The following is a 15,506-nucleotide window of genomic DNA, read 5'->3' on the forward strand; positions in this document are numbered from 1 at the left end:
AACAGTGTACACATTAAACCCCTACAGGGTGGTTTACACGGTACAATTTTGTTGTATGTGACAAACTTACGACAGGCCTACGACATGACTTAGTGAGTTGAAAGTTTGATTTACACCACACAATTCGTGTCGTAGGCCTGTCATAAGCATGTTGCATCCGACAAAATCTTAGGTACAGCATCACGCTGCATAGGTTTAAATCCTGTGGAGCGATTAGTTTTAGTTTTCTTTGCAATGGAGGATCTTTTCTTTTCATGGAATAACACTGCAAGCCACACAGCAAAAAAAAATCAATAAACCACCTCTAAGAAAAGTATTTTGGTTTATTTTTATTGAAAAATATATTTGTCTATTGGCCAGTATTCAAAAAAAAAAACTCAAGTTCTTTATAGACATATTATTATAGCAATTTGTATTTGTTAGAGCCCTCTATTCTATTTAAATTATATTAATTTTCTTTTACTTCATTTCCTAAAACTGTACAACTAATTATCACATTTATTATATTTACATATGATTTAGCTATTATAATGTATAATTCCTATCTAATTCATCTTTTTGAGTAAGTTATATTAATAAGAAAATATGACCAATATTTTTTAAACAGGTGCATTCAAATTTTAATGCACTTGTGGAAAAATACATAGCAACTCACACTTGCAAAGCAAGTTAATATAATTCAGTTTTCTTCAGAAAAGAAAATAATTTAGGAAGGCAAAGCAATGAATATAAATATGACATTTAGGATATGCAAGCAAACTGTTTGAGAGCCTTGGCAAGCCCATATCAGATAACAAAACTATGCAAAAATCTTCTATACTAATAATAATTTGAGAATGTGCAATTCTTCCAAAGAAACCTTAGGAACCACAAATTACTAGCAATCAAGTGAGCACAGGCCATTTCAGCCATAAACCCTTTAACTTGTCGGAATTCAGTGTACAAATTTGACAATCTTTCAACAAATTTTCTATAACTTCCAGTTGGAAGGTTTGTCAAAATTCGAACAAACTGCTTTAACCTATAGAGCATGTTGACAATTGTTGCCTTTCTCCTTCAACTCTGAAGTGAAATAAAGGGGTGCCAAATGATCAATGCGAGACTTTGTGAGATGGCGAGACTGATATCTTTCTGCAAGCCCAAGACCTTTTTAGCCTCGCAAAAGAAATCGAGACCTTGAGAAGGCGTCAAAGACAAATTTGAGATGACAAGACCCCTTAAATTTGGCTTAAATTTTGTGAGACACGCATTTTTTGAAGGACCATTCACCACCCCTAAATAACTATGCGCAGAACAGCAATAATAAAAATTAATATATAAAAAATAGGTTGCAACTGGCCAATTAATGTTGCAATAGTGAAAGACAGTGACAGGTCACGTTACCACAATTACAATATGCTGAGTTAGCAAAGACAGTGCAATGTTCTGATGATGGTTCACACAGAGAACAAAGTCACATGGTGTTTTGACATGAAAATTGCATGATGCTGTCATGATTTTTTGGTGAGAACAGCTGCAGTGCTGGGAATCAAGTCATGTCTTAATCATTCTTCTTTGATGTTGCTTTGGCTTTGCTAAATCTGCCTACTGTTTTAACTCAACAACGTTTGTGTAAGCTCTTTCGTTAACATTCTAGTTGTCCATCATATCTTAAATGGGAACCTGCAAAGAAATGATTAAGAAAGATGGCCATTAATAAAGTAAAAAAAATACAAAAACCTGCTTATGCATGGCTCTCAGTGTAACATTGATTCTCTGCCTCTCGATAATTTTGCTAAAAAACTGTACCAAGTGTAATAATGTCCACATAAAACCCCTGGGGTGAAGTCTGCATACGAGCCTAGTGGCCCATCAGGCCGATGCGTATCTTGGAATCCGTAGCATGAAGCAAATTGGAGTATTTCCCCCCCCCCTGGATGGGATGCTAGTCCTTTACAGCATCCCCCCCCCCCAGCAGTCAATTTGGCAGTACCCATTTATACACCTGGGTGGAGAGCGGTAAAGTGTCTTGCAAGAACACCACAATGAGCCTGGCCAGGGCTCAAACCTGGACGGCTTGATCTGGAGTCCAACACGCTAACCATTAGGCCCAAAGAACACCTCAAAAGATAAACTTTAGCTGTTAATGCAGCTTATAAAATGTATGCAATTAAAAAAAAATACCCAGAATGGGTATACATACCATAATTGATTGGCGTTTTATCTAAGTTTGGAGCCATACACTGCTGACCAACATGACCAAGACTGCCACAGTTGTAACAAGACAGACGACAACCATTCAACACTGGAAACTTCCTCGGATAAACATTGGAACAACCTGTCTGCAGAAAGAGAATACATCAGTTGAGTGAAAGGGCTCGCCTAGACATCAAACTACCTTCACAATGCAGCAAACCTTCAAACTTTACTTATATAATTCTACTACCGTAAAGTTCCGTGTATAAGCCCCACTTTTTTTCTCTAAATTAAAGTAAAAAATGGGGGGGGGGGTTTATTATAAAAATTTTTTTTTGTGGTTTTCAAAATCTATTTTATTTTTATAAAAAAAATTCTTCAAAAATATTTTTTTTTTTTTTTTTTTTTTTTTTTTTTTTTTTCTCTTTTTTTTTTTTTTGGGTGCCCCCCCTCTTTTTTTTTTTCTTTCCCCCCCCCGGGGGAGGAAGACAAAAAAAAAAAAAAAAAATTTTTCTTTTTTTTTTTTTTTTTTTTTTTTTTTTTTTTTTTTTTTTTTTTTTCTCGGCTTTTTTATTTTTTTTTTTTTTTTTTTTTTTTTTTTTTCCCCTTTTTTTTTTTTTTTGTGTTTGTATTTAAAAAATAAAAAAAAAAAAAAAAAAAAAAAAAAAAAAAATAAAATATAAAAAAAAAAAAAAAAAAAAAAAAAAAAAAAAAAAAATTTTTTATATAATTAGTGCTCTAATGCAAATGCTGCAATCTGATATGCCGAGCTATTGTATGTGATGTATCAGCTTTTTGTGGGCAGTCGCTTTAGGTCGTCTACAAAATGGTGATATTTTCTTGTTTATCTGAAGTTTGAGGAAACATTTAGAAATATGACTGATTTAACTGATAAGAAAATATTACATGTACTTTTTGGAAGGTGGAAAGCACCAAAAGCACCGGCGCATCAGCCAGACCTTTTGTTCAAGGACTGTGCATGTTTGCCAAAAAATATGACTGCCAAAAAATTGCAGCATGCATGCATGCAGCTTGCACACAATAACATGCAGCCTGCACACAATAACTTTTAATTACAGTGTTTAACACTGGTAGCCAACATTTTTCTGCCCATTAAGGTAATTTAATTGTGACGTCAAAATAATCTTCCCCCTATATCCAACTACACAGTGAACTAATGTTCAATAAAAAGATCACAAACCTGAGTTCCGGGTTCAGATAACACATCACTGCCACAGTCACTAGCACTGTCACTCTCACTGACGCTATGCAGGAACTCATTGTCTGAATTGTAACTTAGAGGTGGATGAACAGAACTGATTGGAAAACTAGACGGCATCAGAATGCCTTTGGAGTGAGCGAGGTTAACAGTCTGCAATGGAGTTAGGTCTGATGGTGGGGATGGGAGAATATCCACTATTGTTAAACCATTGGAGGTGAAGCAGCCACTTTTCCTATAAAGAAACAACAAAACCAAAAGAATTTATTTTATATCATTTCAAAGGTATAGAGAAAAACTGGATTTGAAATCTTTAACAGAGTGCGACAATACACTGTTCCAGTTTTCTGTCAGCACTTATTACACAAATTGAATTAATCAAGACAAACTGTTTCACCCTAATAAAGTGTAAACTTTCAATATACCGAAGAACATCCAGGTTGACTCGAAGTTTCTTCCTGGCTCCTGCTGTCAAACCAAGTTTTTCAAAGTCTTTGTCTGAAAGGTTCAACATCTAAGGAAGTAAATGTTTAGGCATGAATTACTATAATATATACCACATTCACATAATTAAAAATTTAAAAAAAAAAAATACTTAATTGACCACTCCCCAAAAAGGGTTTTTCAGTGATAGTGTGAACAAACTCTGAAACAAATATTGTAAATGAACATAAAACACCATTATACATAGCCTGTAACCCGGGGGGTACGTGACTCCCATACGAAACAGACGGGGATGCTCGTCGGAAATTTTGAAAAAAACCCCAAAAAGAAACCATGGGGGTTACCCCTAAAAAAAAAAAAAAAAAAAATTTTTTTTTTTTTTTTATTTTTCCAAAAAAAAAACACCTCCCCCCCCCCCCCCCCCCGCCTGTAAGAGCTGAAAGCTTTGCCCCTGCGTTCACAGGCTACATTATTACATGAAAGATCATCAAAGTTATGCATACCAGTGAAGCAGTTGCAAAATAAAAGCTTTAAAAAAACTCTGGCCAAAAGCCTGAATTTGAACCCATGACCTCTGCGATTCTGGCAGCAGCACTCTACCAACTGAGCTATCGAGTCAACTGGGAGCTGGTCAACCAGTTGACTTGACCACGTTAATTTACTGACTAATTTGATGCCAGTACAGTGGAGCTTTGAAAAATAAGCTTTTTTCCACACTTTTCCCAAACTTTTATTGTTTTTCTCTTCCAGACTCAAGGTAATGAGTAAATATCCCCCTTTTCATAATCTGAGAAAATAAAACTCAATTGATACAAAGCTTGACAAACAAGTAAACCAAAATGTACCCATGATGCATTGGGAAGATGTTGCTACAGTGAAGCTAATAACTGCATCATGTGAAAGAACAACTTCAAAGTTCTATGGTAACCTGAATCTCACCTCATCAAAAGTCTTTCCTTTAAACACTTCAGAGTATTTGTGCAGTCTTAAGTTTCTGAGCCAATCAGAAACACTCATGGCATGACTACGTGGTCTAAATGTCCAGCTAATATTCCCGGGACAAGATCGGTGTGGAAATGATGGAGAGCCTGCAGGAGACGTAACAGGCGAACCACTTGGAGACGGAGAAGGTGACGGATATGATGCGACAGGTGACGATGGCATGGTTAGATGGAGTGATGTCAGAGATGATGGAACAGTGGAATGCAAGCCATTAGTGGTAAACATTTGTAACATGCTACTTGGCAGTGCTGTAGAAAATTGAGGTTTAAAAGGAAGGGAGGCTTGGCATTTCGACAACAGAGCTCCTAAACAGAAAGATAGCGAAACAAACAATCAGAAAATTAGCGTTTACTATAGTAATGACTGTTCAAAATAGACAGCAGTGTAGCTGAAAGTCAGCAATTTCAAAGATAAATCTTAATCGTGGTGTGAAGTAAAATGATAAGTATCTTTTTAAAGAAATGAAAAATCAATGTTATTAAAGATGTGGTTATTGTTCATTCTGGTGTAAAATAGGAAAGATGTATGTCACTTTTATATTCGTTTGTCTCACGATGGATTTGCTTTGAGGTGTGTATCGGACGTTCAAACTGCAATACGTTGATTTTACCACTAGTCTTCATCAGGCGAAGAGGTCAGAAAAACAATGAAATATCAGTCGAACAATTAACAATGGTTCAACTGTCATACCTGATGATGACGACGATGACGGTGGTGGCGATGACGACAATGGTAATACTGAAATTGTTTTTGATGGTGCAATCTTAATAAATCCATTTTTGTTGTGTTTCTCACTTGAAATGAATTCTTTGCTATCCTCTTTTTCCTTTGAATTTTCTGCAATACACAACAAGTTTGTCACAATCAGCTTCATTATGAAAAAGGAAAAGGAAAAAATTAGAAGTTATAAAGAAAAATCTTTCAACCACAGCAGAAACCAGATTTCTCAAACTTCCTAATAACTCAAACCAAGTCTTGGGGGAGGGGTGGCATGGGAGCTGAGTGGCTCAAGCCAGTGGTTTATAACTAGGCAAGAGGAATATAGATGTAAAAAATAAAAAAAAACCCTCTTGCATGTGATATCAGCAATGGTCTTGATAACTTACCAGGTGACAGTGATTTGATTTCATTGCCATTTTCATCAAGATCAACAACTGACAGTTCTTCTCCGGTGCCTTTTTTGTTGTTCTTTGAGGAATCTTCTCCAGCAGACACACTGTTTTGTGTTTGTTTTTTAACATTTGCACCATCAGTACTCTTTGAGTTATCTTTTCCTCCCAGTGATTGTTCACGGACGGCTTCAGCTATTTTATGAGGAGTTTCAAACTCTTTTTGCTTGACTTTGTCAGATTGTTCTTCCTTTTTTGTTGCACTTTTTGTCTTCTTGCAGTCTGATTTCTTCCTGGTTCTTTTTTCACTTTGGAAAAACTTCACGACATGATCACAGCCACGAACAAACTTGGGAAGACCGCTGAATAACCTGAATGATAAAAAAAATTGTTTGCTTGATCTTTGCAACCTCTCTTCAGGTTATAAATATCGTTGATTAGATACCTTATTGTTCCTTTTTTCGCAGGAGTTAATTTTCGCGATATTTGCAATTTTTAAAAAATTGCGAAATTAAAGACCCACAAAAGTTTATTTTTAACGTTTACTGTTGTATTTTTATGTTTTAAACATGAAATTAAGTTCCTGCAAAAATAAATAACAATGAGGAAGTTTCATGACAGGTAAATTAAGTGAGAGATAAAGGCGTGTGGTCACACTCCACAGTTGTTTTTAAACCTTTAGTTATCCTTTGCATGTTTGGCTTCAACAGATAACCCAAGACAACTCACAGAATCAGCAGACAGTAAGGGAGGGGGGGGGGTGGACAGGAAAGGGTCGAGCAGAGTTAAGACATTTTCTTTCTTGTTTGAAGGGATGAGAGTGTTTTGCATTTTATATTTTTTCAACAAAAGGGAGGCATTAACCACTGGCCGGGTACTTGCAAAAAAATAAAATTTATACTATAACACAATACCTGGTGTAATCTGAAATATCAGGTATAGGTGTCTTTTCTCCTTTCTGTTCAGGTTTGTTAAAAATCCTGATCCTACCTACAGTCAAATAAAACATAAATAAATGCCAATAAACAAAATGAGATCTCTATTACAAAGTAAAATTTTGTGATCTGTGAAGGGCCATTTTTTTTCAGTGAATCGTTAAATAACTATTTATTCTTGTGAAACATGATTTGGTTACATACTGGTACAGTCGAACCTCGATTATCCGGATTTCTCGATTATCCGGACTTCCTTCTCTGGTCCCAATTTTTTCATGAATATTAATTAGTCACATTCAAGACCAGATATTACTAAGTTCTACGACGATTTAAACGTTATTTCAAGGTGTTTTACCTGTCAAACAACATTGGAAAACCTCTGATGACCTCTGATGTGTAGTTTCCAATCGAACAAAACTTAATACTTCGGCAGGTAACTTCCTTATTCAGTTTCCACTAGCCATAAAAACATTCACACAAATAAATTTGCTTTCTGTCTTTGCTTACTTGTATTATACTGAAGTTTACAAGGCAAAATGGCAAAATTCAGAATGTCTAAGTCCTTCTATGAAGTGAAAAACATCGTAGAAAGTTCGATCGTCGACACCGCACGTTAGCACCACGTCTAGTCACCAGGCCCATCACGAAAAGACGCATGGAACGAACGCCTGGAGGTTCAAAATTGTTTGCGAACGAATCGGCGTGTTTTCGTTGCCTTTTTCGAAGGAAAACTGCCTCAAAATGATCAGTGTCTTTGGAATTCTTGTTTGTAAGGATGGTTAACAGCTGATTTATCGCTACTATGAAGCAATTTTTCTTTTTTTTCTGTTTAATGTGGAAAAATGTGCCGAAGATGTGAAGGATGCCACAGTTAGCAAACTAAGCGGATCCGCACCGCATCCAGTCAGATGCCCTGGCCAGGTTTTTTAGCTCATTAATATTCATACTTTCGATTATCCGGACTCTCGATTATCCGGACTATTTAGCCTAGTCCCAACGAGTCCGGATAATCGAGGTTCGACTGTAGCCATGAACCGTGAACTGACATTTTTCCAAGAGAACCCAGAAATGACTGTTGTTTAATTTTTTTCTTTCAATTTAACACCTTTTATCTTGGTTTTGTAAAATGGCTATTTCCTCAGTCATGAAACCTCAACATCAAACTCTTACCAGGTAAGAAAGGAAGCTTCCAAGGATTGCCATTTTCATCAACTTTATTTGGGTACATTTTCCGCAACTTAAAGCAAAAGAAGTAAACACACAATCAGTTTTAAACCAATGCTGATCAATCAAAAACTAAGCTCCTCTACTGTGCTTCCAGAATATTGGTCACACAAAGTATAATGAGGGCATGCTATTAATTTGTTCATGGATGATTCTCTATGAAGGTCACAATTCCAACCTTTCATGGAACTACACAAATCAGGCATGCAGCATTTTTAAATGCCATGATGGAAAGTGACTGCTGAGCTACTGAATCTAAATTACAATCAGTTATAGCACACACTAAATTTCATTTCTTATTAGTACACCGTGGAGGTGCATGTCCTATTCAGTGATGGATAAAAATGTTATTTACTGTACCTTGCACTGAAAGTCAAACATCTCTTCGTATGTCCTGTGTATTGTTTCTGTGGTATTATCGCACCAAGAAACCTGGAAAACAGATTCAAAGACCTTTAAATCACAGAATTTAGACTTCCTGATCTCAGCAACATCATGATTTTTAACTACAATGTCAAACGTAGAATCAAACAATCAATCAATAAAGTAATCAATCGACAACCAATCAATCATTCACTCAATGAGTCTGTTGGTTGGTTGGTTGCTCAGTAAGTTGGCTGGTTCGCCCTTGGTTGGGCGGTCAATCAACTTTTAGTTACTCAGCAAGAGTGACACTTTGAACACTAGAATTGGATGACAATCCCTTCTCCCCTTCAGGAACATGCAGCAATTCAGGCCATAAAAAGACTTAATTACCACGGATTACTAAATTCTAATACAACAGTGATTTTTTTTTCTTGCAGAAAGATATTAAATGAACATGATTATTGAAAAGGCAATTTATGATAGATAAAAAGATCACAGCTACTTGCCAGCAGGTGATCTCACTCACACATTCTCTTAGCTATTGTTAGTGGAGCAGAAGGGAGCAGGTGATCTGTTAAAACATTTTACTGAGTTTGAGATGTCTCCGAAAGATTTGGATATTTTACTCTTTGTATATGCCTGCCTATCCTGCAACAAATAATTTATTTAATTTAAATTTGTGCATGCCATGATTGGGTTATTACCTGTAGAACATACCGATGCTCATCACGTTTTCTCAGGTCATGTCTTGATTTCTTTTCCTTTATCTTCTCTATTGCTTGTACTTTAATATCTTTCACATAAACTGTAAGTGGAAACAAAATAAGAAGGGAACTCTTCAATATCTATTTGATATTTTGTTAAAGTGATTCCCTAAAAAAATAAAACAGGACATTATACCTTATAGCACAACTAAAGTAAAGCGTGCATTCTGATTGGTTAATTTAGCGTCTACTATTTGCCCATGGTGCATGTTGACGTAAGCCTTCAACCTGAGCACGCGTGCTGATCTGATGTTACATGGCACAAGAAAGTGCCAATTCTTCACGACTTTTTAAATGTTTTCTTGATTTTCCTGTGAATTTGAAAAGCTAAACATAAGAAAAACCATTTCTCCATTTTGCTGAAAGGCTTTGAGGTATAATGCAAGTTTGAAATAATTCAAAAATTTGTTTGTTTGTTTTTTTCTTTAAGGTTTTTGACAGCGTTAACACAAGCACTACAAGCAATAATTATTGTTTAAATTAGCGCGTGCACTTTAACCTCAAAGAAACTGTAATTAATTGCCTAAAAGTTGTGCTATAAAACAAATGGTAAACGCCACAGCATGCACTATTGAGTTACAGATATCAATGAACTTGGGAAGTTTGCTAAGCACTCAAGAAGCTAGAGTGAACTTTGGCTTTCGCCTGAGTGGGCGACTCTTACGCTTCTTTCATGCTAAGCAACTTCCAGCAGCATCTGTTACTCAATAGTGCACGCTGTAACTTTTTCCATTTGTTAATTTTAACATACAAGTAAGCAATAGAAACAACAGGTCACCATATGTGTTTGACCTCTTTTCGTATTGTTACGGCAACTACTTTTTGACATCTCAACAATTAAAATGATTATAATAATAAATGTAATTTACAGTCCTGAATCTTCCTGAATCGTCAAAATGTTCATACATCTTTGTATTTCTTACGTATATGAAAAGAAAATCTCATTAAGGGGATAGGGGGATTTGATTTTTATTTTAAATAAATAAAATAAGTAAAAAAATAAGTCTAAGTCTTCATCTTGCTGTATAACAAATCACTTAATGACTGGACCCTTGGGAAATCAGTCAGTTTTATTTCCCTTGAATCTAAATGTTTCCCTTGGCTCCATGTTGGGAAATTTTGCGATTCTCAGTAAACAAAATTAACTGTTTCCCTTGGGACAAGTCATTAAATGTATATTATACTTTACACCTTTAAGCTTTCCCAATCACATTTTACCCCAGGAACCTACATCCATAAAATAAAGAAGGTATATCTTTTACTGGTCATTTAATAATTTCTGTCATTTGTTTAATTGTGAGCTCCCTCCCCCCTCCCCCTCTGAGTTCAATTTATATTCTAGAACTATTTTTAAAGACTTTCATATATGTGTTATTGTAAGTTACAAAGTAACATACCCTGGGGACTCAGACTAGACAGCCTAATTTGCCACACATAGATCAACTTGTCAACATTTCACCTTAAACATCCACTTAATTTTATAACCAGACTCTCCATGAAATTTTGTTAACTGATGCGCAACAAGTCACCTTTGACAGAAAATGTCAGCGATTACTCTTTTCATTTCCTGTTGCGAATTTTGCAAATAGTTTCACACCTTCTTTGGTTACAGGTTAGAATGCGTCTAGTGGAGGACAATAACTTCTTTCAACAAAAGCTTGCTCAGATGCTTATCTTAAAAAGTACAAGATCATACAGGTTTGATGTCCAAATATTGCACCAAACATGGCAACTGCTAAACAATGCCTGAAATATATTTGTATGGAGAATTATAATAAGCTTCATAGTGGTTTGAGGTTTAAACAAATGGCCCTTGTAATAGGTGTCAGAGGTCTCAATATTTACATCATTGTATGGATGTCTCAGACATTGCAGAACTTACTAGCACATTTTATAGCTGGAAGGACACACACAGTCTCTGATCCTGTGACACATTTTTGCTTCTTATAATTCTGAACTCCAGTTAATTGATTCTCTATCTTAGTCATATCAGTCAACAAGCATTCAGCAAATTTGTTGGGAGCCATATTTGTTCATCCTTTCAAAGCCGTTATGAGAATTGTGTGACATCCCACAAAATGATGACATCATAAATCTTGACGGTATCGATTTTCATTTAAACAACAATCCATACTGTGCAAAATGGGGGAATTTGTACAAAATCTGTCTGAAAATACTCCACAAAGAAAGCTTGTTGTTAAGAAGATTGAATAAAAAATCCAGCACAACTTACAGCAAAAAGACATTTCTGCAATCAGTTTAATCCTTACAAAACGTTCGATAAAATCGTGACATTCCATTGAGATTGGAAAGTGATAATTGGAAACTATGGCATTAACCCTTTAATCTCATCTCGCTTCTATTTTTAACAAATTTTAGGAGGGAGGAACATGAGTTTTAATGAAATGGCAAATTTTACCTAGAATGATTCTTTTAAACATGTAGAAAATTTCTGTGTTGAGAATTTTAACTTTTTTCGAAGACTCCCTTAGGCATGTTTAAGCCCAAAACACAATTTTTAAAGAAAGCTTTATATCAAGTATAATCTGTTTACAGTGCAAGTACGAAAAGGAGATATTTATGACTTCCCAAATCGTCTTACACAGATCATCAAAAAATGAAAACATAAAAACAATAAAAAAAATAATAATAACTTTTGTAGAGCTATAGACATCAATTCCTTGATATATTCTTAATAGTCAGATAATAAGTTACCACTGATATTAAAACGGACATACAATAATAGAATAATGAATATTTCTATGGATAAAGAATATTTTTCTTTCATTGATATTTCCATGGATATAGAATAATTTTAATCCATACTTGCCATTCTTTGGCATGTGAGCATGACCCATTGAATATCAAATTTGTATCTTATCAAAGTACCTTTGTGACTTTTTGCAGGGAAATTTAGGAATGGGATTTTCTCTTTCGGCATTGATAAAGGACAGCTAAATAAGCTTTTCCTTTTTTCAGCAAACCCCGATTCCTTAGACAAACATTAGAAATTAGCTTACATAGATCAGATCTCTATTACAAACAAAACTGCTATCGGCTGTTAATTTGCATATTGTTTTGATTTCGGAAGATATCGATAACAGATCTACAAAACCAAGGCGGGAAATCACGACATCACCATGGTATTATTTTAAATCGAGAAAAGGTAATAAAGTCAAGTCAAAACAAAGGTGTTAATAGTTTATAACCATTCCTAGAAATGTCGGAACCTTCTCGAACTTCAGCTAAGTAAATAATTACCTTGAGGAGTTTTATCCTTCACGGGGGGAATATCCTCTGCGTTTATATGAACCTGTTTAACCTCGCTGTCTATACTTGGTTTTTCCTCAAGAGATTCCTTAGATTGTTGTTTTTCATATAAAAGGTCATTGGGCGTCTCGAACTTAGCTGGAACGTCTTGATCGAAGGAAAAAGTCGAAGAACCGCTACTTGATTCAGATACTGTCTAAGAAAAGAAATAGAAAAAAATATTAGCACGCGCTGGTATGACTGTAAAATGATACTTGCATGTAACAAGGCTAATTTTTTGGGCGGGAGAAAATCGGCAATAAAACTTTCAGAAAATCTGGAAAATTATAGAAAACGGAAAATGCTGTTTATGTAAGCAGCTATTAATGCCAAAAATAACATTTCTTACATAATTAAAAAATCTCAAATACTGTAAATAAAGAAATGATCAATATTTCTGGCCGTATTTTACCTCGCTGAGATCTGATGTCTGGTTTGCTGATTGCTTGAGCTGTTTTAATTTTGCACGTAAAGTATGTTTCTGATGAAAGGAAAATGCCGGGTGATGTGCGGACATAGTCATTAGCAATGACAGATCAGTGAAGAATTCTCCCTCGGCGAGACTGGAAGGTTGAAAGTCATTCAGAATTCCGAACATGACGGCCGCAGCTTGTCGATTGCTGGAATGAAGCAGAGCAAGTGACACACACAGCTTTCTTCGTACGTGAACATCCTGCAAGCACGTCAAGCAACTCAAATCAGTCGGATTATTCGCCGTACTTTCAGGTTGCCGAAATGCCGGGTAATCTCGCTGGACCTGTGTCTCGATAAACGTGCTTAAAAATCGAATTTCCCAAGGTAGACAGCAGTCCAATAAATTGCACATGAGGTCGATACGATCATCTCCAGAAATGCCTTTGAACCATGATATAACGCTTTCTTTCTGAATCATTGCACAAGGCTGCTCTTTCCAGTGAAGGCCTCCCAACTCAGGAGCTGAAATGTTTATGCGGCTACTAAGTGTGCATTATTGAAAAGTATTTCAACACTACCCCTCTCATTATCAACTTACCGCAAAATCTGCGCAACGCACTAATGGGATGCTGGGAATTACAAATCGGTCACACGCCAGCAGCCAATCACAAGCGGTGTTCTATTGATTACGCTGATTATAAACCAATAAAAAGGCGTTTTTTATCCCCAAGATCGTCAAAAGCCCATTATGCCGGGCTATATATACAAGCATTGACAAGCCCGGGCGATCGGCATGGAGGTCAATCGAACCCAGCCGCCCATATGTTTAGTTACCAGTGAAGAAAACAACAACACCTTGTCTAAAGGAAGTTCAAATATTTTCTCTTGTTTATAAATATATTTTATAGGTCGCACAGTTCCCTTAGCGTTATTGCACGATTAGCGAACTAAGCTGAAACCCTTGAGAGTCAAATTCCAAGCAATCCCCATCAGGAAATCCTCAAAATTATCTTAGCTTCAAAAAGCTTAAACCTTCAAAACTTGAACCTTTGACATGTACACAGCATGTTGCCAAGAATCGTCTTCTGCCGCCGACTGACCCGGGAAAAAACATCTATACACGTGCATGACACGCATATGAACTATATGAGAGTGAATTTTGTTTCACCGACGGTTGTTTCAAAAGTTAGTTAGTTATTCACTGCTCCTGATCTAGAAATTGAAAGGCTGATTCGGGGAAAAATAGTTTTCTGCATTTTCCTTTTTTTCAAAACAAATAAAACATAAACAATAGAAGTGAAGTTTTTGCGGTATTTTTCGTGATTCCGTGATAGTTTTTTGGGGGGAGTTTCCTTTACGTAAACATTACCGCATATCTCTTTTTTCAGCTGGTTTGTTTGTGCGGGGGAGTTTTCACTTTATTGCTATTTTGTAACACCTTCCAGACCAATAGGGAGCAGAAGTTTCCTTCCAATAAAGAAACATCAATTATCAGAAAGCCTCCTTGTTTACGGCTTACTTGTATTCGCTTCACGCACGGCTAGACTCTCTTTAATTTTAACAGTCTCGACACATCAACAAGAGAAAATATCAGTTATTACCGAAAAAAAATTATTACCAATTTACTTTGCAATTGAACAAAAAATTAAGGCCTCTTGCAGTCGAGTTATGAAATATTTTGGCAGTTTAACGATCACAAAACGGATGGAATTAAAACAAAATATTTTTTGATTCCCCACTTTTACGGAAATTCCTTCGTTCCCTGATTCCGTTATAGCGACCAAGCACTCCCTAAACAAAATATGTTTTAGCTGACTATACTACTATAACGTGGCCTCACCTAGAAAGATATGTGCATTAGCGCTCCTATATGTATATATTTCAAAAGAATCAAGATTAGAAAGTAACTCTCTCCTTTCCCTTAGAAATGTTAACTGTGACTGTATAACATTTTATCATATCCCACTGCAATAAGCCTTATAAGCCTTACTTTTATCCGACGGATAGAAACTGCCAAACAGAATTATACGTTCAAGCAGCTTATCGGAGATTCTACTGAGTCTAGATTATGACATCTCAATGATTGATTAATCAGTTTCTTCACGTTTTAGAGAACAAACTGTATAGAACATAGAGTTGACATAAGCTCTTTATTGTAGAAACCATTGGGGAGAGCTTGTCCCAGTTTTCAGCTTTCCTCTCTCAATTCATTTTCGTTCATGAGAGATGTATATGATCTCAGTTAATCAGAATAAATCCATTATATGTCTGTACTTTGGACGATTCACAGCAACAAAGGAAGACCTTTTGTATGGCCAACTATCAATGAGTTCAATGGAACGAGCAATGCCCCACAATATTGCCTGCCCAGACACGCGCCGAAAATGAAACGTTTACGAACTTCCTGTATAAGGGTCCAGAGCATTCTTCGCTCGGTAACGGTAAGCTCGTATATCGCACAAGATTATACGGATCTTAGCTCCTGAGGAAATGTTTGTATGCCGTGTTGTTGTATGAATGTTTGTTCACAAGATCTAGATAAGTC

General features: G+C 36.0%; 1 protein-coding gene across 2 annotated transcripts; it reads right to left on the reverse strand.

The window, feature by feature from the left end:
- Positions 1 to 341: 341 nt before the first annotated feature.
- Positions 342 to 13,567, reverse strand: LOC144650033 (uncharacterized). 2 transcript variants are annotated; one of them, XM_078509667.1, is made up of 13 exons: positions 12,960 to 13,567; positions 12,500 to 12,704; positions 9,179 to 9,279; positions 8,469 to 8,540; positions 8,055 to 8,121; positions 6,864 to 6,939; positions 5,947 to 6,320; positions 5,531 to 5,677; positions 4,778 to 5,145; positions 3,820 to 3,908; positions 3,377 to 3,629; positions 2,183 to 2,321; positions 342 to 1,662 (listed from the first exon to the last, which is right to left on the reverse strand). In XM_078509667.1, the coding sequence occupies exons 1-13, from the start codon at positions 13,437 to 13,439 to the stop codon at positions 1,625 to 1,627; spliced, it is 2,409 nt and encodes an 802-aa protein (XP_078365793.1). In that variant the 5' UTR covers positions 13,440 to 13,567; the 3' UTR covers positions 342 to 1,624. The 2 variants fall into 2 exon arrangements, with proteins under 2 accessions (XP_078365793.1, XP_078365795.1); XM_078509669.1 differs by lacking the exons at positions 12,500 to 12,704; positions 12,960 to 13,567 and adding an exon at positions 11,121 to 11,425 and having other exon boundaries at positions 343 to 1,662.
- Between the last annotated feature and the right edge of the window lie 1,939 nt (positions 13,568 to 15,506).

Source organism: Oculina patagonica, chromosome 4 (assembly GCF_052425735.1).
Source record: "Oculina patagonica isolate OP01 chromosome 4, crgOcupat, whole genome shotgun sequence".
NCBI lineage: Eukaryota > Metazoa > Cnidaria > Anthozoa > Scleractinia > Oculinidae > Oculina > Oculina patagonica.

Bases quoted from the DNA above. Each gene is read 5' to 3' on its own strand.
- LOC144650033 (XM_078509667.1), bottom strand. From the start codon at position 13,439: ATGATTCAGAAAGAAAGCGTTATATCATGGTTCAAAGGCATTTCTGGA. The intron at 8,122-8,468 runs GTACAGTAAATA...TTTTGCTTTAAG, and splicing joins TGTTTGACTTTCAGTGCAAG to TTGCGGAAAATGTACCCAAA. The intron at 1,663-2,182 runs GTATGTATACCC...ATTTCTTTGCAG, and splicing joins TAAAACGCCAATCAATTATG to GTTCCCATTTAAGATATGAT.